Below are 23545 nucleotides of genomic sequence, written 5' to 3' on the forward strand. Positions count from 1 at the left end.
GGCCTTGATCCTTTCTTGCCGAAGATGATTTCTCTATTTCACCTGAATCAAATAATTGAGTTGCCACCCTTTTGTCCTACCCCCCAATATCCAACAGAAAAGATGCTTTATAGTTTGGATATTGTTTGGGCTGTTCGTATTTATCTGAAGTCTATGGCTTAATTTCCACAGTTCGATTCCCTGTTTGTTCTGCCTGAAGGACCTGGTAAGCTTCAGCCTGGGTCTAAATCCACTATTTCTGGGTGAAATTTGTCAGCTAATTTCTCAGGCCTTTGGGATCTAGGGCGAGGTTCCTCCTTTCCCAGTTAAGGCCCATTCTATTGCGAGTGTCATTGCTTCCTGGGACACTCAGCACCAAGCTTCTGTTGTTCACGGTTTGTAAGACTACTACCTGGTCTTCTCTTCACATGCTTACGAAGCTCTACGACATGGGTGCTCAACCTGTGGCCCTCCAGCTGTTGTGGAACTACAAGTCCCATGAGGCAGTGCAAGGCTAACAGTTACAAGAATGACTCCCAAGGGCAGAGGCATGACGGAACTTGTAGTTTCGCAACAGCTGTATGGCCACAGGTTGAGCACCCATGCTCTATAAGATTAATGTTTTTACCTCTGTGGGCACCAGTTTTGGATGAAGGGTCTTGCAGACAGCTTTGTAAGGGGGTTCCTTATTTCTGTTTAGGGATTCGGGCTTGTTAGCCTTGTTGCTGTATTGCTCAGATTTATTGCTTTGGGACATCCCATGTTGTAAATGACTACTAACTCCTATGCTGTACGATTAACAAATTAGAATTTCTGCTTTACCTGTAAAATCCTTTTCTTGGGCTATATCACTGGACACAGAGACCCTTCCCCTCTGGCTTGTGTTCCTCATTCCTTGCTACATATCCAAGGCTTAGCCGAGTTGTGAGGGGTTATGCCTCCTGCCTTTTTTCTGGTCAGTGTCTATTTACCTGAATGTGGTAGCATACAATAACTGTAGCTGCTAACTTTTAATATAAGGACACTTACCTGTCCAGGGATCCCGCGATGTCAGCACCCCAAGCCGATTCGTCCATAGGCTTCGGGTGCAGATGCCGTCGCTGCAAGCAAGGAAAACTGGCAGTGAAGCCTGAAGGCTTCACTGCCGGTTTCCTACTGCGCAATGCGTGAGTCACGCTGCGCTTTCTGAATGGTCCTGTCGTCTTCTGTAACAAAATATTACAGCGCACACATGCAAAACAAGACATTTACCTCCTACTGCAAGGCTATATAAAACACCTTGACATTTTCAAAAATATTATCAAAAAATATGGGGATTTGGTCACACCATATTACTATATGGTGCTTAAGCCCACTTACTGCGACAAAGTACCCCATGATTAGTGGGTCCTACACTATCCATAGACTGGGAGATCCTGCTTCTCTGAACCATGGGAGCCATACACTCCTCTATATGGGAGAACTAAAGGTCTCAGTAAGTAGGCTTAAGCACCATATACCAATATGGTGTGACCAAATCCCCATATTTTTTGATGTTTTTTGAAAATGTCTAGGTGTTTTAAATAGCCTTGCAGCAGCAGGTAAATGTATTTTTTGCATGTGTGCGCTATAATATTTTGTTCTGTTGTATGGTCTTATGGCTGCACCATCTTTAATGCATCTTTTAGGGTGTGCCCCCCAAATATCTTGTCTGTCGTCTTCTGGGACACACACAGGTTCCAGAAGGCAGCCGGTGGAAAGGAGGAGGGGCCAGACATGACGTAGATCGCAGTGCTGCGATCTTACCAGGAAGTGGGTACCTGGCAAATGGGGCGGGGGGGGGGGGGGGGGCGAACAAGCGGAGCTTCCTCTTTTAGGTGGAGCTCCGCTTTAACTCCTCTGTGTCCTGTCATGTACTCCAAGAAGGAATTTTACAGATGAAGCAAACATCCTAGTTTTGCACATTGTTTAAGATAAGCCGCGATCATGCGCCAATCGGTAGTGTGGTGTGTCACTCTGACACACCACAACTCTGATCTAGGTAAAGAGCCTCTGATGAAGTCTCTTTACCATGTGATCAATCACAGCGTGCAACCAATCACAGCGTGTAACCAGGAAGTTCCAGTAAACAGCTTTCCTCAGTTTGCGCTGACAGGGAGAGCCGATCGGTGGCTCTCCTGTCGGGGGGGGGGGGGGGGGTCTGCACTGATAATCAGCACATTGATTATCAGTTCAGCCCCCATCAGAGGTGCCCATCACATCTGCCCACCAAAGTGCCAGTCAGTGCCCATCACAGATGCCAATCAGTGCCCATCAGTAAAGTCTGTCAGTACCTCATTATCAGTGCTGCCTATCAGTGCCATCTATTAGTGCCCATCAGTACCATTAGTTGGTTTGCGCGTACCCCCCCCCCCCCCCCCCCCCCCGAATTATTGAGCACCAGCCGCCACTGTGTACAAATGTTTGTATGAAAAGTGTAAGGTCAGCTTAAAGAAATAGCCGACCTGGTCCAATCCAATGGCTGCAATAATAAGTCACTGATTTGGAAAAACCTATACAAGGAGATTTGACCTAAAGTGCTGCACACTTGTTTACAGGTCTGCAAATTTTGAGATAATGTCAGGCAACTAGCATTGTCAGGAGAGGTCAGCTTACTGCAGCCACCTATTTCCTCCAGCTCAAAGTAGAGCCACCCTTATAAGCCACTGCTTTCTACAAAAATTCCTATAGTGGTGGCACTCTTCACCTAAAATAGACAAAGCTAGTAATGAGCAGCCAGAGTTCCCAGTGTGGCTCCATCTAGCACCTGTTTTCTGATGTCAACAGAACAGTCACTAGGAGCCCCTTATCACATACCTTGGTTAATAAAACAGAAACCAGGGGCCCCATTATCACATACCTTGACTGAGGTCCTCATCTGTAGAGTGATGGAATGCTTTTCATTTCTGAGCAGATTGGCTTTGGGTCCTGTCTTTATGTAGGATATGGTGGTGTACGCTGTGAAGCTGAAGTCTTCCCTGCAGGAAAAAGGCAAATGATGTATGAGACCCTCCCTGACACTGACACCGCCCACCAGCAAAGGAGACCCAAACATGGCTGTGTTCACATATGTCAGACTTAGATCAGCCCCTGCTGTAGCCTCTCAACTTGTGACCGTGGAATTTCTTCCTCTTGCCCACAGCAGACTGAGGATTTTATCCAAACCTAGGCCAAGTCACTGGCTGGAACTCAAAGATGGCCTTTTATTCATAAAAGGTGGAGCTATTCTCAAAAAGGATGCTCAGGTTGTATATTGTGACATGTCAGGAACTCATGTAGACTTGTAAAGTTAGTGACAGGTCCACTTAACAGTACACATTACACAAAAGATAACATGAGGGGTTGTACATTCACATGATCAATTTCCCAAAACATCAATATTTGTGAACTTCCTACAGAAGAGGAACCCCGATATAATAAAATTATAAGCTTTCTCCTCCTCACTTTATATATTTCTGCAGAAGGAGGTGGGTGATGATCCTCTCCAATTCTATACGTGGGAGCCGCGGGGGGAGGACTTGAGAGACACGCAGTTTGGCAGCTCCTTTACCCATCCAGGCATCAATAAGCTTCAGTGGGGTGAGCTTCTCATCCATCTGATCGGCTTGTTCCAGGATCTTCAGGATGTCTCTGCAGTAATCTATCACGTCCACTTTGTCATAGGCTAGACAGAGAAAAGATACTCATTAGCCCCCAACTTTCTCTCACAGACAGTGTTTATGCATTTGTCCCATTCCATTTAAACATAAATCTAATTTTTATTCTGCCATTTATGTTTTGAAGGTGTCTGGCCCTTTAGCTAAATCCTGATGATCAAAGCTCATCCATTTGAACTGTAGATGAATTAACAGAGTACATGCAAAAAAAAAAAAAAAAAAAAAAAAGGGAGAAGTTTTGACTGTACCTATAAATTCCCTTTTCTTCGTTTCTGTTATAAAATTTTGTAAGCAAGTCTTCTCCTTCACTGATGTGGCTGCACTAACTGGCACTGATGGACACTGATATGGTCCTATGGCCCCATTGTTAGGTTTGTTGCCTTTCTCTGGACTCGCTCCAGTTCCAGCACATCCTTCCTGAGGACTGGTGACTATAACATGATGGCATACTCCAGATGTGGCCAAACCAGAGTTTTGTAATGTGGTAGAATTATAGTTTTATCTCTCTTGAGTGGATCCCCTTTTTAATGCATGCTAATAGTCTGCTAGCTTTGCTTGCTGCAGCTTGGCATTGTATGTTATTCCTGAGTCTGTAATTTACTAGGACCCACAGATCTTTTTTCATCCTCGGGTTTTATTGTGACCTAAGGTTCTGACAGCTGGATATTTGGGAGACAATTTTCTCCTGAGGGAGGAAGATTCTGGCTTGGGCTGTGTCCAAGATTAGATACAGGTACAGACATTGAAAGTTGATTATCCGGCCAAAGGTTTGGATCTTTGAACTGGATGGTCCTTTGGATGTCAGCAGACAAGGTCGTGGCTGAGAAGTCCTTCAATAGGAGGTCATCCAGGTAACCTGTAACATGAGTGATCTGGGTTTGTAAAAGAGTTAGAAGCGGGACAAGCATTTTTGGGAACACTTGGGGTGCATAGGAGAGCCTACATGGCAGTACCACAAACTGGAAGTGCAGTCTCCTGCAGCAAAATGCAGGACGTGTTGGAGCGATGAGGAAATGGAAATATGGAGACAGTGTTCTTGTATGTCTACTGATGCAAGAACTTTCCCTTATCTGAGGGATGCAATTACAGATCTTATGGATTCCCATCCAGAATTTTGGTACACCAAAAAAAAAAAAAATAATAACCTGTAAAGGAACTTGAATTCCCCCATTTGGTTTTGGGACTGAAAATAAGTGTGAATAGAAACCTTGAACTTCTGAAGGAATTGGTACAATCACCTGCTGTGCCTGAGGTGGGTGCAAACTGGTCATTAAACCTGCCTTTTTTTGGGCTGATACTGGCAGATTGTAAGGTATAAAGTGAGGAGAGGGCAGAGATAAAATTTGTCAAAGGATTCCCCAAAGAGGCATTTGCAATCAAATGGTATGCATTAAAGACGTTTCTCACAAGCATACACGTTAATAAAAGTTTTTTGGACTTATGTAGTACCACCAGTGTCCACAAATGGTTAACAAAAACAACCACCAAATAAAGCAACAATCTCCTTATTTCTATTTTTCCAAGTATCCCCTGACAAATGGAATCTGAATGCTATGGGAAACAATAATATAAGCTTGAGCTGTGGCAGAGAACCAGCTGCGCAGTCTGAATCGCTATATGAACAAGAAGGATTCCTTACTCTTGCTGGCATTGCAGTTATCACACATCTTATTGCACTGTGCAGAGTCCCAGACTTCATCAAAGTGTTGAGCGATGAGGACACGTCTGCACCTACAGAAGAAAAATCACATTATTTTACATCATTCTACAGTACACTATGAAAAACATTTATAGATGGCACAAAACTCTCTATGGATTGTTTATCTTCAAATTATAGTTCACAGTCACTGAAGAGTGGAAAATAAATCCACAGTTTTAAAAGAGAATCGTCATTTTCAATCAATATCCAACCAGAAGCTATTGAAATGGTGAATCCCTGCAGGGAGGATCCATGATCTGCACACATCAGTGTTCAGCAGTTAATGATTAGGCCTAGCACTCATCTGTGCACGGAGGTGTATGTGCACTGCGTTTTCCGACAAAACCCTATGCAGCGTTAGATCACGTTTTCATAGAAACCACATCAATGATGCAGCAAGCAGCACTTTTACCACAAGTTACAGTTGTTTATGGGGACCCCACATCAGTCCACACGCACTCAGATCACGCCACCCTTTTCTACCTTTAACTCTGCTCCTGATGAAAACTTGTTCCGTGTAACCATTGAGCTAAATAACATGGGCTTATATTACTTCAAATTTTCTGTACATTTTTTAACTTTCTGTGTCTGTACATTGAACTACAGCTACTGAACAGAAGAGCTAAGGAGAGCTAAAGAAAAAAAAAAAAAAAAAAAGAAGAAGGAAAACAAGAGCTCCATCTCCTGGCAGGTTGTCAGAATAACAAATATTCACAAAATATTTCACACCACTACAGATGTCTAAACTAGCATCTCACACAATAAATCCTGTGTCTTCGTGATATATGGCTTACATAAAAGGTTCTGACACATCCCTATAGTCAGTGCTTTAGGGTGCCTGTCCCTCCTTATTTTCGGCACATTGCCTGAGAGACTGCCTATCATAGTGATGGGCGAAAATAAATATATAGGGGTTGGGGTTGAGAGCAATGTCCGGCAATATCTAAAAGTGATGGTGGGCAGATGATGGGTGCTGCAGGTCTGGGCTCCCCCAGATGCTGCACTTCATAACATAATAGACCTGAAACAATCAATCAGACATTGAAGTCCAAATATCTGCTCTGTATACTTGTTTGGGTGAAGTTACTCAAACTATTAAAGCCACCAGATCAGCATAACAGCTGCACAGGTTTCCTTTATCCGCTTGCTGGCAATTTTTTGGGGGGGGGTTAGTGGAATGGTGAAGAGAAAAAAAGAAACATTTGTTTATAAATAATACATGCACACCTGTGAAGCTTAAAGCTGATCTCTGGGATCTGCTCACTTTGTATGCCTAGGTCCCTCTCCCCAACAATAAAAACACTGAAATAGTTGAATGCTTTTACTTTTCGATTAAATTGTGATTTTAATTCCTGTAAAATAATTGGTTCCTTCGGAAAAATGTGACTTTCACCCTATAATTCAATTGGAATGCACAACGTGGTAGGCGTGTATGCAGGTGGAGCCCAGTGCCGTTCCTGGATTAGATGTAAAATTCTCACGTAGCCAGCCTTTCACCCACATAACCTACTCGCTGCTATCTGTGTCTACGAGGGACAGTACCATGCCGATGAGAACAGCTATGGGCATTTCTGACCATCAATGGTGCTGTGCCAATTCCACCCACCCAGAGGCATTGCTAGGGGGGTGCGGTCCGCACCCGGGCGACACCCGCTAGAGGGGTGACACCCTCCCGATGGTGAGGAAAGCCATGGTATTTTTAATTTTTTTTTCAGCTGACCTGTTCACCCCGTTGGGCTGGAACACCACACCTCCAGCGCCGCGGCCATGCCTGGTGTGTCACTGTGTGAGTGTGTCCTCCTTTTTCTTCTTCCTCCCTACCCTACTGAGCCAGCGAGCCTCAGCCTGTCACATCTCACACTGCACTGCAGACATGATGATGACGTCACTACACACACTACTAGTATCTCCGCCCGGGCGGCACGGTGGCTGCACGCTGTGAAGCTGCCCTCCTCTCCAGACTCCAGCTGCCGCCCGGCGCCCAGATTTAGAACAGGTGCGGGGGGGGGGGGGAATTATCCTGGTGTCCACCGCCGGCCCGAGCCCAGGGTGAGGTGTGTGTGTGTGTGTGTGTGTGTGTGTGTGGCAAAACCATGTTATACCGCACAAGGTGACACCAACCCTAGTGACGCCACTGCACCCACAGAAGAAGCATGACGTAAGCACGCATGCTTCTCTTTCTGTAGACTTCAACAAAGAGGAAACGCATGCATCGTCTGTGGACGCTGTATAAACTGTACATAGTATCAACTACATACAGTATTATAGCACTTTGTTCCAGCAGCGGGACAGGAACTTCTAGTCCCACTCCTGAAAAAAATCAAGTCAGTCTGAGCGCTGCACAGCTATTAACAGGAAGCGTTGTATTTCGTGAAAGAATATAAGGCTTACTCTGAATGAGTAAGGTGGAGAGGCTGGTAGATGATGTCATGATCTCCACCTCAGCCAATCAAAGAAAGCATTCCGTTCTTTCATAATATACAAAGCTTCCAGTGAATGGTGAACACCCCCATGGTGATTCCCTTTAAAATATTTTGCATAATAAACTCCATTTTAGGTCCTTCCTATGGCAGGACAAGCCCCCCAGAGTCAAGCTGGAACAATTTCAGAAACCCAAGGATGACAGCGGTCTAGCTTTGCCTAACCCATGGCTTTACTACATTTCAGCTCAGCTGCAGCATGCGGCCAGAGCCCTTACCCTGCTGGAGGGGGAGGGCCACACCATGGCAGACCCCATTAGAACCCTGATGAGCCATGTCACGGGGATCCCAGATGTAGCGGAGGGCCTAGAGCAGTGATGGCGAACCTTGGCACCCCAGATGTTTTGGAACTACATTTCCCATAATGCTCTTGCACTCTGCAGTGTAGTTGAGCATCATGGGAAATGTAGTTCTAAAACATCTGGGGTGCCAAGGTTCGCCATCACTGGCCTAGAGGCTCTGGCTTACGCAAAGTCCATTAAGAGATTTCCCACTTATGCCCCAGTCCAAAAAGTTTGGAACAAGGCCAGACAGTTACAGTCAGTAGAAGGCTTCACTAAATTCATCCCTATATGGAACGGGTACTACCCGGAACTACAGATGCTGACGTGTGGGGCTCGGTGGAGGAAGCTACATGGAGGAGGTGATCAGCCTTAAAGGCTTTATTTCTAACGGCTACTCGATGTTACTCGCGCTATACCTGACAGGGTTCACCCTAAAGACGATGGCTAAGTGGGAGAATGACGTGGGTGCCCTTGAGGGAGAACAGTGGGAAGAGGCGTTACAGGCAGTACGAATGTCATCCCTAAACATAGCACAGCAACTATCCCAGTTGTACATTATACTGAGAGTACATTACATGCCAGCTAAGCTGGCCAGAATGGGGGCGAGACTGGACTCGGAATGCATGAGATGCGCGAGAGACCACGGGGACTTGATTCATATGCTGTGGCTCTGCCCCAAGCTACACCTATACTGGACAGGGGTCCTAAATACTAATTAACAATGCTTTTTCAGTCTCCATCCCGACCGACCCCAGATCATGCCTGCTAGGTATCCTAGATAACCTCCCCCTGGAGGACAACCTTAAACTGCCCATTGCAAGGGCTCTGTTTCAGGCACGCCTGCTCATCCTTGGAAGATGGAAGGCGACTGAGCCCCCCACTACTAAAGAATGGATCGGACAGATGGGCGACTCCTTACGGCTGGAAAAGTTATATTCCAACATAGGGGACGTTCGAGCAAATTTGATGATCAGTGGTCACCTTGGCTGAGCTCGCCGGGCCTATCCCCGGTGGACCTCATACTAGATAAGTTACTGGGTTGCTAAATCACAAAAGATAACACTTCAGGTCACATCGATGGTCCATAGCTAGAGCAGCAGGCCTTGAGGATCACAGGCTACATTAATAACGAAATGCAAGCTGAAATTATAATATCCTAGATAGTGGTGCAGAGATGCCAATAATTGATGTATGTATACTGTGAGTTGTTGGAAGTGGAATTTATTGACATGTCTGTAAACTGAGTTTTTCAATAAACCTTTTTTTCTGAGAAAAAAACAATTTGTCCTTTAGATAAAGATTCTGAATTGGAGTGACGTTCATTTTAATCAGCTAGTATACTTGGAGTTTGCACTCCAAGGGCACCGCCCAATTTCACCTTCAAGGTGTTCTATGTGGGAAGTCTCTGTGAAGCCATGTGTCCCCTGGTAATGCATTAACAGAAGAAGGTGGAGATATAAATATAGAATATAAAAGCTATAAACTTTAGCCGATAACCCACATAAACGCACCTAGTAAGGTCTTGACAGTACTGAACCATCTCATAGAGCTTCTGCTGACCAACGTTCTCCATGACAACCATTGTACTGATTCTGAAAATGTCCCCAAACCCATAATATAATATACAGTCAGCATGACTGTCATCCCGACCTGTGAGGAAAAAAAAAAAAGACACAGATAAAAAAGGTCACATGACTAGTGCACTATACAGCCAAGATGACAAAGAAGAAATGCAACAAGAGGCTTATATTATGTTCAAAAGATGTATAAATTAATTTTTATGTGTAATAATTTCCGGTTTTAGGTGGCAAAATAATTTACCTGCCCGTCCACTCTCCTGATAATAATTTTCCATCGATTTACTCATCGAGTGATGAATGACAAACCGCACATCTGGCTTATCAATCCCCATCCCAAAAGCTACTGTGGCCACAACCACCTGAGGAAATGAGAAGATTAAAGGGTCAATACATATAAAAGTGATAGGCCAACTATAGATGGAGTTCAGTGGGTTAAGCTATGGCCTTATGTGTTTTGGATACTTCAGTGGTGGTTCATTAGGCTCTTTTATCGCCCATCTTAAAGTGGTACTAAAGCCTAAACTTTTCTTGCTCAATATTTTTTTTATTATTTAAGAGATTGCAATGTATACATAGCAAAAATAGTGCTTGAAGTGCTGGTAATAACAGGGGATTTACAAAGTGCGCAGAGAACATTACAAGTATATATAAAAACGAAGATGAAAAAGAAAAATAACAGAACAATGCTGTTCAGGACGTGTGGAAGCTGGGCTCTGATCAGGCAACCTTAATCCACTGCCATCCCGGCCCAATTACACCCTGGTGACTCCCCATCGCGCTCCCTCTGCCTCCTGGTCCCCCCTGCTTCCCCCCTGGAGAGGTCTTTTTAGAGCCGGAGCGCCCACTCCGCTCCGGGCCTACGGCCGCGCCGCGGTGTGGGCACCAGCCGCCATCTTGGGCCCTGCAGTCCGATCCGAGCCTCCTGCCTATTGCCTCGATACAGGAGGTGTCTGGACGCTTCCAGGAGGTCGGCCGCTTGCTGGGTGGCTGGGATCGCGGGATCGGCCGGTCATCCGAAAAACACTGCCAGGGATCCCTGTGTTTATAGGCCGGAACGCCGCGGCCCGCCGCCATCCTGAGGCCTGCCGGCCTGGTCTCCCCCATCTCAGGCTCACAGTGAGTACCAAGCATCCCCTGCACATCCACACGCTGCAGTGCAAATCATCCACCATACAACCAGAACTTTGCTCTTTAAAAGCCTGTGCGGAGGTCTGTGTGCCCTGTGGGGAGTGGGTGCTACCCAGCCGGCTATCCCTGTTAGGAAAGACCACGGCTTCGGCCTGTGCCTGGAGGTGGGCGGCCATCTTGTTACACCTGCTGCACCAGATTCCAGATCTCATCTCACTTCCCTATTTCACTCCTCCTGCATCACATCCCCTTCCCCTTCAGAGGTTATTCAATCGATAGACCTCACAGTGATTAAAGGGAACTTATCTTTCTTTTTTATTTGCACTTGCCTATTTTATCCAGCAGCGGACTTGCACCCCTGTTTGCGAATGTAAACTGATGTGATCGTGCAGAGCCCCGTCCAACTGCCGGCCCTACAGCTCCAGCTATGCCCGCCAAGACACCTAAAACTCGCTCTGCAATAGGCAAGAGATGCGGAAAAGGGGTGAAACCTCACTCCGCTGTCTCTGGCTCTATTCAGCAATATTTAGCTGGCGCACGTAACAGTCAAGCTAGAACCTCCCGTCAGAGTGTTTCCCCTTCCTCCCACGCTGCCTCTATAAGGGAAAGTTCTCCTGCTTCATCCTACTGCTCAGACCTCATGGAGGACCCAGGATCCCCCATTGGCTCAGAAATGACATCGCTGATGAGTGGTCTTAAAAAAGAACTGGCGGGAATGTTTCACAGTTTACAAAAATCAATTAAGAAAGAAATTACCGCCGTAAGATCTGACATGTCCCACCTCTTAGCCAGAGTGGAGGAGTCGGAGCAGCGTCAGGACTCCCAAGAAATTGCCATAAAGGAGTTACAAGAGACTGTTACCCAGCTAGCGTTTGCTCATCGCGCCTCTCTATATAAACTTGAAGATCTTGAAAACCGCAACCGTAGGAACAACCTACGTATCAGAGGCCTACCAGAAGCAACTAGGGACAATGATCTAGAGCCATCGATCTGTGGAATTCTCAACACAATTCTGGGTAATCCAGTCACTGACCCACTGCGATTTGATCGTGTCCATCGTGCACTGCGCCCTCGTAATGCTAACCCAGACCAACCCAGAGATGTCATTTGCCGTCTGCACTATTTTGAGGATAAAAACGCCATCATGACAAAACTTCGCAACACACCTAACATTGACTTTGATGGCGCAGTCATTAACATCTTCCCTGATCTGTCCAAAGAAACTCTTGACCGCCGCAGAGCCTTAAAACCACTGCTTGAGCATTTACGCACAGATGGAATCAACTACAGATGGGGTTTCCCAGCCTGCTTGATAGCCACCAAAAATGGCCGATCTCACACCCTACGCTTCCCAGAGGAACTCCCTACCTTTCTTCAAGATCTCAATCTCCCTCCAGTTGAGCTCTCGAGCTGGCAAGACCATGTTCCGAAGTTTTCAAACCCCTCTGACCCTCCATGGCGGAAAACTCCGTCTAAGAAAAAGCACACCTCGATCCCCGGATCCGCACAGAAGCATGGCTGAGAAATGCCTCTTTCTACTTGTCTTGGCCTCTCCTTCCACCCTTTTGCTGTTTTCTCCTCTCTGTGTATACTGATGCCCATTTTTCAATAATTGCTTGACTCTGGTCAGACCCTCTGAACTCTTTTTTAGCCCTTTTTGGCTTAAGGGATCTTGACCCGACAGTTCTCCTCTTTTGGGTATTTTTTGTTCCAATTATAGTTTGTACTGTTAATGTTTTTGGTTATCAATGGTTAAATTGCAAAGAGAGGAGGAAGGGTGGGAGAAAGGAGAGAGGAAGGGGAAGGAATATTGTTGTTTTGCATTTTTTTTTTTGTATCCCTTCCTTCTCTAAAATTCTTTACTGGAGCTCATGTTATTTTATGTACTTATAATGTACTTTCTCAACAGGCCGAATGTTGGCGGGGCATATTATTGCTCCTCCGCTCTTTCACCTCGGGGCGTCCTCCGCCCCCCCCTTCCTTTTGGGGTTGGTGAGACCGAGCGGTCTATAGGATTTCTTACCTGGACTCTTTCCGGAGTTCCAGATGGCCGCTTGTTCTTTCTCTCCCCTCAGGGACCACTGCAGATTTCTGCGTGTTCTTGTAATTCCCACATTAGTTTTGATTTATTTGTATGCTTCTTCTGTATGTTATTTCTCCTTTTTCCTGCTCCCTCAAACCTTTTTTCTCTACCCCTCCCTCTCCCTCCCCCCTTCACGTTGGCATGCGTGGAATTTTAGAGTAGGATATACCTCTCTGCTGCACCAATGGCAACTATAAGGGGACGTTTAATTGAGCTCGGTGCTAGGAAGAGGAGGGAGCATGGTCATCAAATAGCACAGGTCCTGCAACAAATAGCTGACCTTGATAAACAACATAAACTATCACTCCATAGCGCACATCTTAAAGCCCTCACGCTTAAACGCCAAGAACTACAAACCCTTCTAGACTTAGACACTAAAAAGAGATTTCACCGCATATCACAAAAATTTTATGAATGGGGTAATAAGCCAAGCAGATTACTAGCTAGGTCCCTTAAAGCGAAACAAACAGTCATTTATCCCTAAAATTAAACTTCCATCGGGTGAATTAGTGCACGCAACCCCACACATAGCTAAAGCCTTTAGAGAATTCTATGCAGATCTTTATAATGTTACGAACAGTTTAGCCCCTTTACCCCCATCTGAGAGGCGCTCCCGAATCCTCTCCTATTTGAGGGCGGCGAACCTCCCTAAATTATCTAGGTCAGCCCTTAAGGAATTGGAAGAGGACTTTTCAATTGAAGAATTCCAATCCGCCTTAAAATCCTCCCCATCGGGCAAAGCCCCTGGCCCCGATGGTTTTACTATCCTTTATTATAAGACATTTCAGGATATCCTACTCCCTCGTCTCACAGCATATGCTAATTCTATTTCCCAAACCTCAGGCCTACGTGCCCAGCCCACCCTACTCCTTTCTACTGATGCTGAAAAAGCATTTGATAGGGTGGACTGGGACTATCTTAAGTTGACCTTACGACATTTTGGTTTGGGCCCGAAGATGTACCATCGCATTTCTTCACTATACTCCGCCCCATCTGCGCAAATTCGCATAAACGGCTCACTGAGTGATCCCTTCACCCTACACAACGGCACTAGGCAGGGATGTCCTCTCTCCCCCCTCCTCTTTGCTATCACTTTAGAACCGTTCCTAGCCACAATTAGACGCAATATTAATATACATGGTATCCAGGTAGGAAGTAGAACTCACAAATACGCTGCTTATGCTGACGATATACTCTTCTTCATTCAACAACCGCGTATCTCCCTGCCCAACTTAATGTCAGCATTTTCTACCTTCCAGATGATATCAAATTTTAAAATAAACCTCTCCAAATCGGAAATCCTCAATATTAACCTCCCTAGGGCAGAAGCGACCTCTTTGAAGCCCCTTTTCCCATTTAGATGGGAACAGACCCACATGAAGTATCTGGGTATATACCTCACACCTAGACTACGCTCTCTTTTTAAATACAATTACATTCCATTATTAAACAGCATCAGAGCGGATCTAAGAAAGTGGTCCAATCTATCCCACTCTTGGTTAGGGAAAATTAACATAATTAAAATGAACATTCTCCCCCGTGTATTATTTATTTTCCAAATGATTCCATTAGGCGTCCCGGTGGGGTTCTTCACTATTCTACAAGCAATGATTTCCCGATTTGTTTGGGGGAACAGTCGCCCCAGAATATCCAGAGACGTTCTCTTCCGCTCCAAATGCTCTGGGGGACTGGCACTCCCAAAGTTTTAAGACCTATTATCATGCTGTCATATTATCCAGAATGGCAGACTGGAAATACGCAATTAATTCAAAATTATGGGTGCAACTAGAATACTCTCTGAGTGGAGCCGATCTCTCTACTATCCCCTGGATACCTAGAACCCATAGGCATACTTCCCACACTGTTTCCACACTCACCACGTCTTCACTAGATATATGGGATGCCATATGCAGGAAATTTTCCTGGACTTATGACTCCCCCCTTATGCCTCTCCTCAATCACCATTATTTCCTACCAGGTATACTGGATCCGGGATTTAAATCCTGGTCCCCAGAAGAACCTCTCCTGCTACATCACGTTATACACGCCAACACAATTAAACCTCTTTCTGAGATTCTCAGAACCACACAATTTACATTTTTGGACAAGTGGAGATATCATCAATTACAACGCTTTTTACATTCCCTCCCTCACCCGTTACGAGGTTTACAAGATCTAAATGGCATAGAAGAAATATTCTACCCAAAAGACCCCCCTTTGCACGGAATCTCTCTGTTTTATAAGGCTCTTACCGACCTCTCCAACCCTGGGTATCCGCATTTCTTGGCAAATTGGGAATCAGACTTAGACTCCCCCCTAACAAACACTTTGAAAGATAAAATCCTAACACTCGCTCATGTCTCCTCACCCGCTTCCAAGATGGCAGAAGTCAATTACAAACTTCTTTCCAGATGGCATTACACCCCATTTAAAATGCATCAAATGTTTCCCGATAGCTCCCCGTTGTGTTGGAGGAGCTGCGGAAACGAAGCTACACACGCACATATTTGGTGGCACTGCCCGCTCATCCGTCCTTTCTGGACCAGTGTTATTAACCTCATAAGACTTATCACAGACATTAATCTTCCCCATGATCCCTGGGTTGTCCTTTTCCATGCCACTAAAGAACCCATAGGTACTTACAAACGCTCCCTCATACCACATTTATTAAATACTGCCAAGGCTCTAATCCCCACACTGTGGGGACAACCTACAATCCCGTCTATACAAAATTGGTTGTGTAAGGTCTCGGAGGTTCATCACCTAGAAGACATAACACACAGCATCAGGGGTACCTCCCAGAGACACACTCTTACATGGACACCCTGGATAGTGTTCACATCCTCAACTCATTATAAGGACATTATAACTCAACATATATGAGCTTACCTCTCTAATTTTTTCTTGGGCCTCACTGGACCTATTCTCAGAGTTCTTTCCCTTTTCTGACCGCAAATCACTTTCCCTCCACATATTATTAGGCTAAAGGATATTAACATCTTGGGATATGACGACAGGCATGCCAACCCTCCCCCCCCGCCTTCTTCCCCCACCACCCCCTTTCTCCCCATTTCTACCCTCCCCCCCTTTTTTTTTTTTTTTTCTATTTTTCTCTCCTTTCTTTTCTTTTTTCTCTCTGTTTCTCTTTTAGTCCATTACTTTTCTTTTTCAACTACAAATTTTATTCAGTCACAATCTTAATGTCTAGTATGAATATTAAGTTCATATATATTTTAAACAGCTGATTGATTCTAGACTATGTTTGTTTAATCCTCTCAGCTCTTACGATGGCACTTTGATTTTTATTTCTAGATGAACATTTGTGCCTTATGAAACCTACTTGTTTTGTACTTATAAGACTGTTTTTCAAATGTCTTAAGTCCACTATTTTTTTTTGTACTTCTTCTTTAAAAAAAAAAAAAAAAGTTTTCAATAAACATTTATTAAATAAAAAAAAAAAGAACAATGCTGTTCAAACATTATTAAGTATAATGAGAACGGAGGGTCAAGCCTAGAGGTCGACCGATATATCGGCCGATATTTGGCGTTTTTTACTTAATCGGCATCGGCTGATTGTGCTGATAAAAAAGGCCGATTATAACTTCAGCCATGACTTGCAAATGACTTCTGTAATAGAAGTTAATGCAAGTTGCCTGAAGTTATCTGTGGAGAGGATTCTCTCCTCATCTGGGCAGCCTGCCAAATCTGATAAAAAGATACATTGTATCTCTTCAGGTTCTTTTATCAATGAGCTGAACTCCAGTGTGTAGAAGTTCTCAGTTTAACCATTTAAAGACTAAATCTTTTCTGACACTTGTTGCTTACAAGTAAAAATCCTGTATTTTCTGCTAGAAAATCACTTAGAACCCCCAAACATTATATATATATATTTTTTTTAGCAGAGACCCTAGGGAATAAAATGGTGGTTGTTGCAATATTTTATGTCACACGGTATTTGCGCAGCGGTCTTTCAAACGCAATTTTTTTTTTTAAATACACTAATGAATTAAAAAAAAAAAAAACAAGCAGTAAAGTTAGCCCATTTTTTTTTCATCCAAAAGTTTTGATTACCTGTTTTTGTGTATTTAATATTTAAGATAGTTTTTTTTTTTTGTTATCTAAATTATACATACAAGTGAACTGATTGGAGGTTTGTTTTGTTTAATAAATGTTTAAATGTAAAAAATTTTCTGTATCACTTATTACTTAAGGCTGCTTTCACACTGGAGCAGGCATGCGTTGATGGTAAAATGCTGCTAGTTTTAGCGGCGCTTTACCGTCATTTTAGAGGCCCTATTCGGCTGCTAGCGGGGCGCTTATAACCTAGCTAGCGGCTGAGGAAGGGGTTAAATGCGCCCCTGAAGCGCCGCTGCCAAAACGCTTTGCAGGCGCTTCGGCAGCGGTGCGCAATCATTTCAATGGGCAGGAGTGGTGGAGTAGCGGTATATAACGCTCCAAAGATGCTGTTTGCAGGACTTTTTTTTACATCCTGCCAGCGCATCGCCTCAGTGTGACAGCACTCAGGATATCACACTGAGACTGCAGGGGAGCCGTTTTACAGGCACTTTACAGGCGCTATTTTCAGCCCAAAAGCACGTGAAAAACGTCCCAGTGTGAAAGGGGTCTAACTGTTCGATTTTATGAGATGAAGGGAAAAAAGAAAAAAAAAAAATCGGCCAAATAAAAAAAAAAAAAAAAAAAAAAATCGGCATCACATATCAGCCATCGGCCACCGCGATTTCTAAATATCGGCATCGGCCAGAGAAAAACCCATATCGGTCGACCTCTAGTCAAGCCCTTAGAAAAAACACGTTGCATAAGACGGTTTAACTGAAAATGTAATGTCATGGGGTAATCCAACATGTGAAGCCTAAACTTTTTTACCTGAACGCAATCTCTGCATTAAACTAAAAAATACCCCACTACCTGTCCAACCTCACCCGTCTAGCCCTACCAGCGCTGTGTGTGTCTATGGACACATACAGCCTGGCTCAGGACCCAATGGGATTGTGCATGAGCGGGTGCCTCCTTAGCACCCGGCTTGCTACAGAAAGCACCTGAAGGAGGGAGGAGTAAAGAGCACCCGCATGAACTGCCAGGAGGAGGAGAAAAACCGGAGTTAGACTTACCGGTAACTCTTTTTTTTAGGAGTCTTCCAGGACAGCCTCTGAGACATAGGGCTCCTGCCTCCGGGACAGGAAACACGTATACCCAACTAGTTTAACAGGTGGTCCTCCAGGCCTCCCTCTTCAGTTTAACCAAGAACTACCGGAAGGCTCTGAAAGACATAAGACACTAGCACAATGTCAGTACATACCTCCAACATCAGTTGCTAGAAAACACCGGGTGGGAAACCAGGCTGTCCTGGAAGACTCCTAGAAAAAGAGTTACTGGTAAGTTTTCTCCTTTCGTCTTCCAGGACAGCCTCTGGACAGGACAGCGGAACCACTGCCTGGAGGATTTTTCGTCCAAATGTCTGTTCTTTATCAGACAATAAATCCAGACGGTAATGTCTCACAAACGTAGAGTAACTGGACCACGTTGCTGCCTTGCAGATGTCCTCCGGAGAGAGGCACCGGCCCTCTCTGCCCATGAAACGGAGACTGCCCTGGTAGAATGTGCCTTAACTAATGGTGCTTGCATCCCTTCTAACTCATAAGCCTTTATAATCGCCAGTCTTATCCATCTAGCAATGGAAGACTTAGACGCCTTATAACCCTTGCGAGCACCCGCAAAATTAACAAAAAGAGAATCCGACTTCCTGAAGCTACCAGTGGCTTCCAAATAAAAGACTTCTTTTAACACCTAATAAACTCAAAGATCCTTCCTCATCTGCCTCTGAGGAGGAAAAAACGTCGGTAAGACAATGTCCTGCGTTCTATGAAACGTGGATACTACCTTAGGGAGGCAACATGGGTCAGTCTCAAGTACGATCCTATCCTCCAAAATCAACAAAAATGGCTCCCTAATAGAGAGAGCCTGCAGATCACTCACCACTCTGGCTGATGTGATCGCTATAAAAAAAAAAAAATGTTTTAAGCACCACCCATTTCAGTGTTGCTTTTTCCAGGGGTTCGAAGGGACTTCTGGTAAGGGTCCTGAGGACCAAGGATAGATCCCAGGTGGGGCGGGCCCTTACCCTCACCGGCCTGGATCTTGCCAGGGCCTTGAAAAAATTCTTAACGAATTGATTCTGCTGAAGTGAGGTCTGAAGGAAAACACTTAAGGCAGCGGTCTGAACTTTCAAAGTACTGATAGAAAGACCCAGTTCTACACCTGCTTGAAGGAAATCCAGGACTGGCAGAATCCCAGGATGCTCTAGTCCCTGCTCCTGTAACCAGGAACTAAACCTCTTCCATACTTTGGCATAAATTGCCCTGGTTACCGGTTTACAGCACTCCAGAGGAGTTTTAATCACTCTTTCTGAAAATCCCTGAGACCTTAACAGCTGTTCCTCAGATACCAGGCTGTAAGTCTGAGGTTCTCTATTTGCGGATGTAGAATAGGTCCTGAGAAATCAAGTCCTCCCTGACCGGAAGAGATAATGGGGGACAAACGGCCAGTCTCTTCAGGCTGGCAAACCAAGGTCTCCTTGGCCAAAATGGCGCCACCAGGATAAGGGATGTTGATTCTGCCAAACACTTTTGGAGAACTGCGGCTATCAGCCTTACTGGAGGGAAGGCATAACAGAGACTGAACTGCCAAGGATTGGCAAAGGCGTCTATACCCCTGGCTTGGTCCAGCGGATGGATGGAGAAGAATTGTGCCACCTTCTTGTTGCCTTCTGAGACAAAGAGATCTACCTCCGGCTGACCCCAGCATAGCACAATCTCCTCCAACACTTCACTGTTGAGGGACCACTCGCCCTGACTTAAACGCTGACGGCTGAGAAAATCCGCCAGCCAGCTTGTTCACATAAGCGACGGCTGCCTCATTGTCTGTCCGAACCTGTAGGTGCTGTCCCCCTATCTGGGACTGGAAAGGCTCTATGGCCCTCAAAATCGCAAGAAGCTCCCTCTGATTTGAGGATCGATATGCTTCTACTGGCGACCAGGCCCCCTGAGCTAAGATTCCCTCCAGGTGGGCACCCCAGCCCAGCGCACTGGCATCGGTTGTTACCACTATGGCTGCAGGTCAGGTCCAGGACAGACCCTTGTCCAGATTGCGATGAGCCCGCCACCACGACCTCTGGACTCTGGATAATAGGGGCATAGCTCGATCTAGGCTCTGCTTCCTGCTGTCTCAGTAACGTAGCATGAGACTCTGTAGAGGGCACTGATGAAGCCTTGCCCAGGCCACTGCTGGGAAACAGGACGTCATTAGACCCAGCACCCTCATGACCTCTCTGATCCGGGCTACCTGATTGGATTGAAGCTGAGCTACTGCCTGATCCACTTTCTGGATCTTTTCCCTGGGGAGAAACACCCTCATCTCCACTGACGAGATCTTGTACCCCAAATACAGGACCTCCTGTGCCGGGGTCAGCTGTGACTTGTCCTGGTTGATTAACCACCCGAGCGAAAGAAGAAAACTCTGCGCCTCCTGCAAGTCTCTCTCTAGCTGCTGGGAAGAGTGGGCAATAAATAGGAGATCGTCCAGGTAGGGGATCACCGTTATAGCCTTGACCCTTAACAGGACTAGAGCCTCTGCCACAACCCTTGTAAGGATTCTTGGTGAAGCAGACAGCCCGAAAGGCAGCGCTCGGAACTGGAAGTGCACAACCTCCGAGTTTACCCTGACTGCCAACCTGAGGAACTTTTAAAAGTCCTGATGTATTGGGATGTGCAGGTAAGCATCCCTGAGATCTACTGTGGCCATGTGGCAACCTGGAAACAGGAAATTGGTTATTGTAAAGATCGACTCCATCCTGAATCGTTTGTATCTCACAAACTTGTTCAGGGGGTGGAGATTCAGGATCAACCTGAACTTCCCTGATGGTTTCTTTACAACAAAGGCATGGAAATATACTCCCTGGCCACGCTCCCTCTGGGGCACCTGAATAAGTACTCTCTAATCCACTAGATCCCCCAATAGTAGTCCCAGAGCTTTTGCTTTTTCTCGGTCTCTGGGTAACTGGGTAATCTGAAAGCTTGAGAGGGGAACCGAATCAAACTCCAATCTGTAACCGTTCTCTATTATGTCTAGTATGAACGGACTTGAGGTTGAAGTGGTCCATTGTGGGAGGAACTCTGGGAACTGGGACGCAGGAGTCACTGGGGCTGTGAGGTGGCTTGAGGAGGATTAAATAGGATTCCTCCTCTACCACACCCCTTGTGGCCTGTCCAATGTTTCTTGGGGTGGCCATCCCTCTTGTTGAGCCTGCTGCCTGGGACCTCAAAAAAAGCGTTTACCCTTGATTTTCTCTTTTTCTTTTCCGAAAATGCTTTTTTCCTATCCTGAGTGCGTTCCAGCGCCTCCTGGAGGCCAGGTCCAAACAGATGGTCACCTGAAAAAGGTAACCCACAAAGCTTAAGCTTTGAGGCAGCGTCGCCTGTCCAGGCTTTTAGCCATACAGCCCTTCTAGCTGCATTTACTAATGCAGCTGACCTAGCCGTCAACTTTACTGATTCCGCAGAGGCATCTGCCAAAAAACCGACTGCCTTGAATAGTATTGGAACAACTTAAAAAGCTGTTGCCTAGAGGTGCCAGCCGAAATGTGGGACTGTAATTGCGTTAGCCAACATACCAGATTTCTGGCCACGCAAGCAGCTGCAAGGGCTGGTTTCAGCCCAATTGACGAGGCATCCCAGGCCCTCTTAAGCAGCACGTCCCCTCTTTTGTCCATGGGATCTCTAATAGACCCCAGATCATCAAAAGCCAAATCTGTCTTTTTAGAGACTTTGGCTAACGGTGCATCAGGTTTGGGAATTTTATTCCATGGATGAGCAGCATCTGTTTCAAAAGGGAACCTCCGCTTAAGGCTGCCTGAAAAAACGGCCTCTTTTCCGGCTGCTCCCACTCCAGCAAAATCGATTCTATCAGAGATTTATGCACGGGGAATACCCTGTTCTTATGTGCACTAGACCCCTGGTACATAAGGTTGTGCTTAGAAAGCTGGACCTGCTCCTCACAAATTTCCAATGTCTCATAGATCGCTTTTAGAAGATCCCACATGGTCCAGAGACAATTTGTATCTAGACCCCCTGGAGGAACCCTCCTCCCCTTCAGAGTCGGATGCTGAACCCCCTTGAGAGGAGGCTAGTAATCTTGGTACCCTCTCCCTATCCCCCTCATCCTCCTGTCTAGGCTCCGATAAGGAAGGCATACTCACTGCCCTAGGTAAGGATAAAGAGGGACCCTGCATTCGATCCATCATACCCTTGAAGGACTGGAATGTGGATGCAATCTCGTCCTTAACAGATGTCAGGATTTTGTGACACACTGCCACTGAATTATCCTTGACTAAACTGCTGACACACTTGGGACAAAGTGGCTTTTCCCAATTGGCGCCTAACTTAGTCTCACATACAGCACATTTCTTCCTAGGCACCTGTATCTGGGTCCTATCTTGTTTGACCTGAAATTAAAAAAGACAAAACAATCCCCCATTAGAATACAGCCCTTACCTACACCACCACTGTGTTTAGGGTAAGCCTAGGAAGTGCCCAGTCCATCATCTGTGGCTTCCCACCCAGGGAGGGCTCTTTTAGGTCTAAAAGACCCTGACCCCCCAGCGTAAGCCATGGTCTACCCTCACCACGCTTACCTGGTAGGTGCCGGAGCCTGCTGAACCACCTGTACCCTCCATTGTCCTTGGTGCTCACTCAGTCTTCTTGAGCCTTTTTCCACTGCTGCGCCCAAGAGACTGGACTGTGTCTCGCGACGCCCCCTGATGATGCGGTTTCGCCGGAGGTACGCTCTCGTCGTTTCCCCCTGCTGGAACGCAGAAGCCCCGCTCCCTCACGCTGTACCCGGAAGAACCAGGGAAGGTACCAGCATGGGCAGCCGAGCGTCTCCAGCCGGCCAAAACACAGGTACCTAGCGGGTCTGTAGCAACACCAGGGTCCTGCTCTTCCTGAGCAAAAGGCAGCGGTGGTATACAGCAACCCTACTCTTCCCTGACAGGACAGAGGGGTGCTACAGGCAGAGGACATCCCCTGAAATAAGGAGCTCCCCTTAAGTCCCTAACGTGCTCCTTCCCGTCCGGCAGGAAACACAAAAACTGAAGAGGGAGGCCTGGAGGGCCACCTTTTAAACTAATTGGGTATACGTGTTTCCTGTCCTGGAGGGAGGAGCCCTATGTCTCAGAGGCTGTACTGGAAGACGAAAGAAGAAAGTGGCCTGTGTAACATCGCACAGAGCAGGTAAGAAGTATAAGCTTGTTTTTAACTTTTTTTTTTTTTTTGCCTTTAGTGTCACAATAGGGCTTCAGCTTTTCCTACTATCTGCAGCCCATATTTGTGGGAACATCTGTCGACCTACCAAAGCCTAATATTACTAACATATTGCAACAACCGGAATATACATTGTAATAATCTGACCACACCTGAATCTTATTCTCAGTCCAGTAAGTGTGGACTTTCGTTTTGTCACGTGGTTCCATGTTGGCATGATATGTTCCTGCTCGAATTCCCAATTTCTGTAAATTTATAGTGACTTGTTCAGAATCTTTCTGAGAAAAACAGTATATAATGCCTG

General features: G+C 45.8%; 1 protein-coding gene across 2 annotated transcripts in view; it reads right to left on the reverse strand.

Annotated features, from left to right (window-relative positions):
* RECQL (RecQ like helicase) overlaps positions 1 to 23545 on the reverse strand; it is a 53918-nt gene that overhangs the window by 11051 nt on the left and 19322 nt on the right. For both annotated transcript variants that reach the window (XM_073621416.1, XM_073621417.1), the window contains exons 9-14: positions 23394 to 23542; positions 9938 to 10055; positions 9628 to 9766; positions 5293 to 5384; positions 3442 to 3661; positions 2858 to 2975 (exon numbers count right to left, since the gene is read on the reverse strand). In XM_073621416.1, the coding sequence (XP_073477517.1) occupies positions 2858 to 2975; positions 3442 to 3661; positions 5293 to 5384; positions 9628 to 9766; positions 9938 to 10055; positions 23394 to 23542 (836 nt within the window). The remainder of the gene's footprint in view (positions 1 to 2857; positions 2976 to 3441; positions 3662 to 5292; positions 5385 to 9627; positions 9767 to 9937; positions 10056 to 23393; positions 23543 to 23545) is intronic.

The sequence above is a fragment of the Aquarana catesbeiana genome, linkage group LG03 (genome assembly GCF_042186555.1).
Source record: "Aquarana catesbeiana isolate 2022-GZ linkage group LG03, ASM4218655v1, whole genome shotgun sequence".
Taxonomy (NCBI): domain Eukaryota; kingdom Metazoa; phylum Chordata; class Amphibia; order Anura; family Ranidae; genus Aquarana; species Aquarana catesbeiana.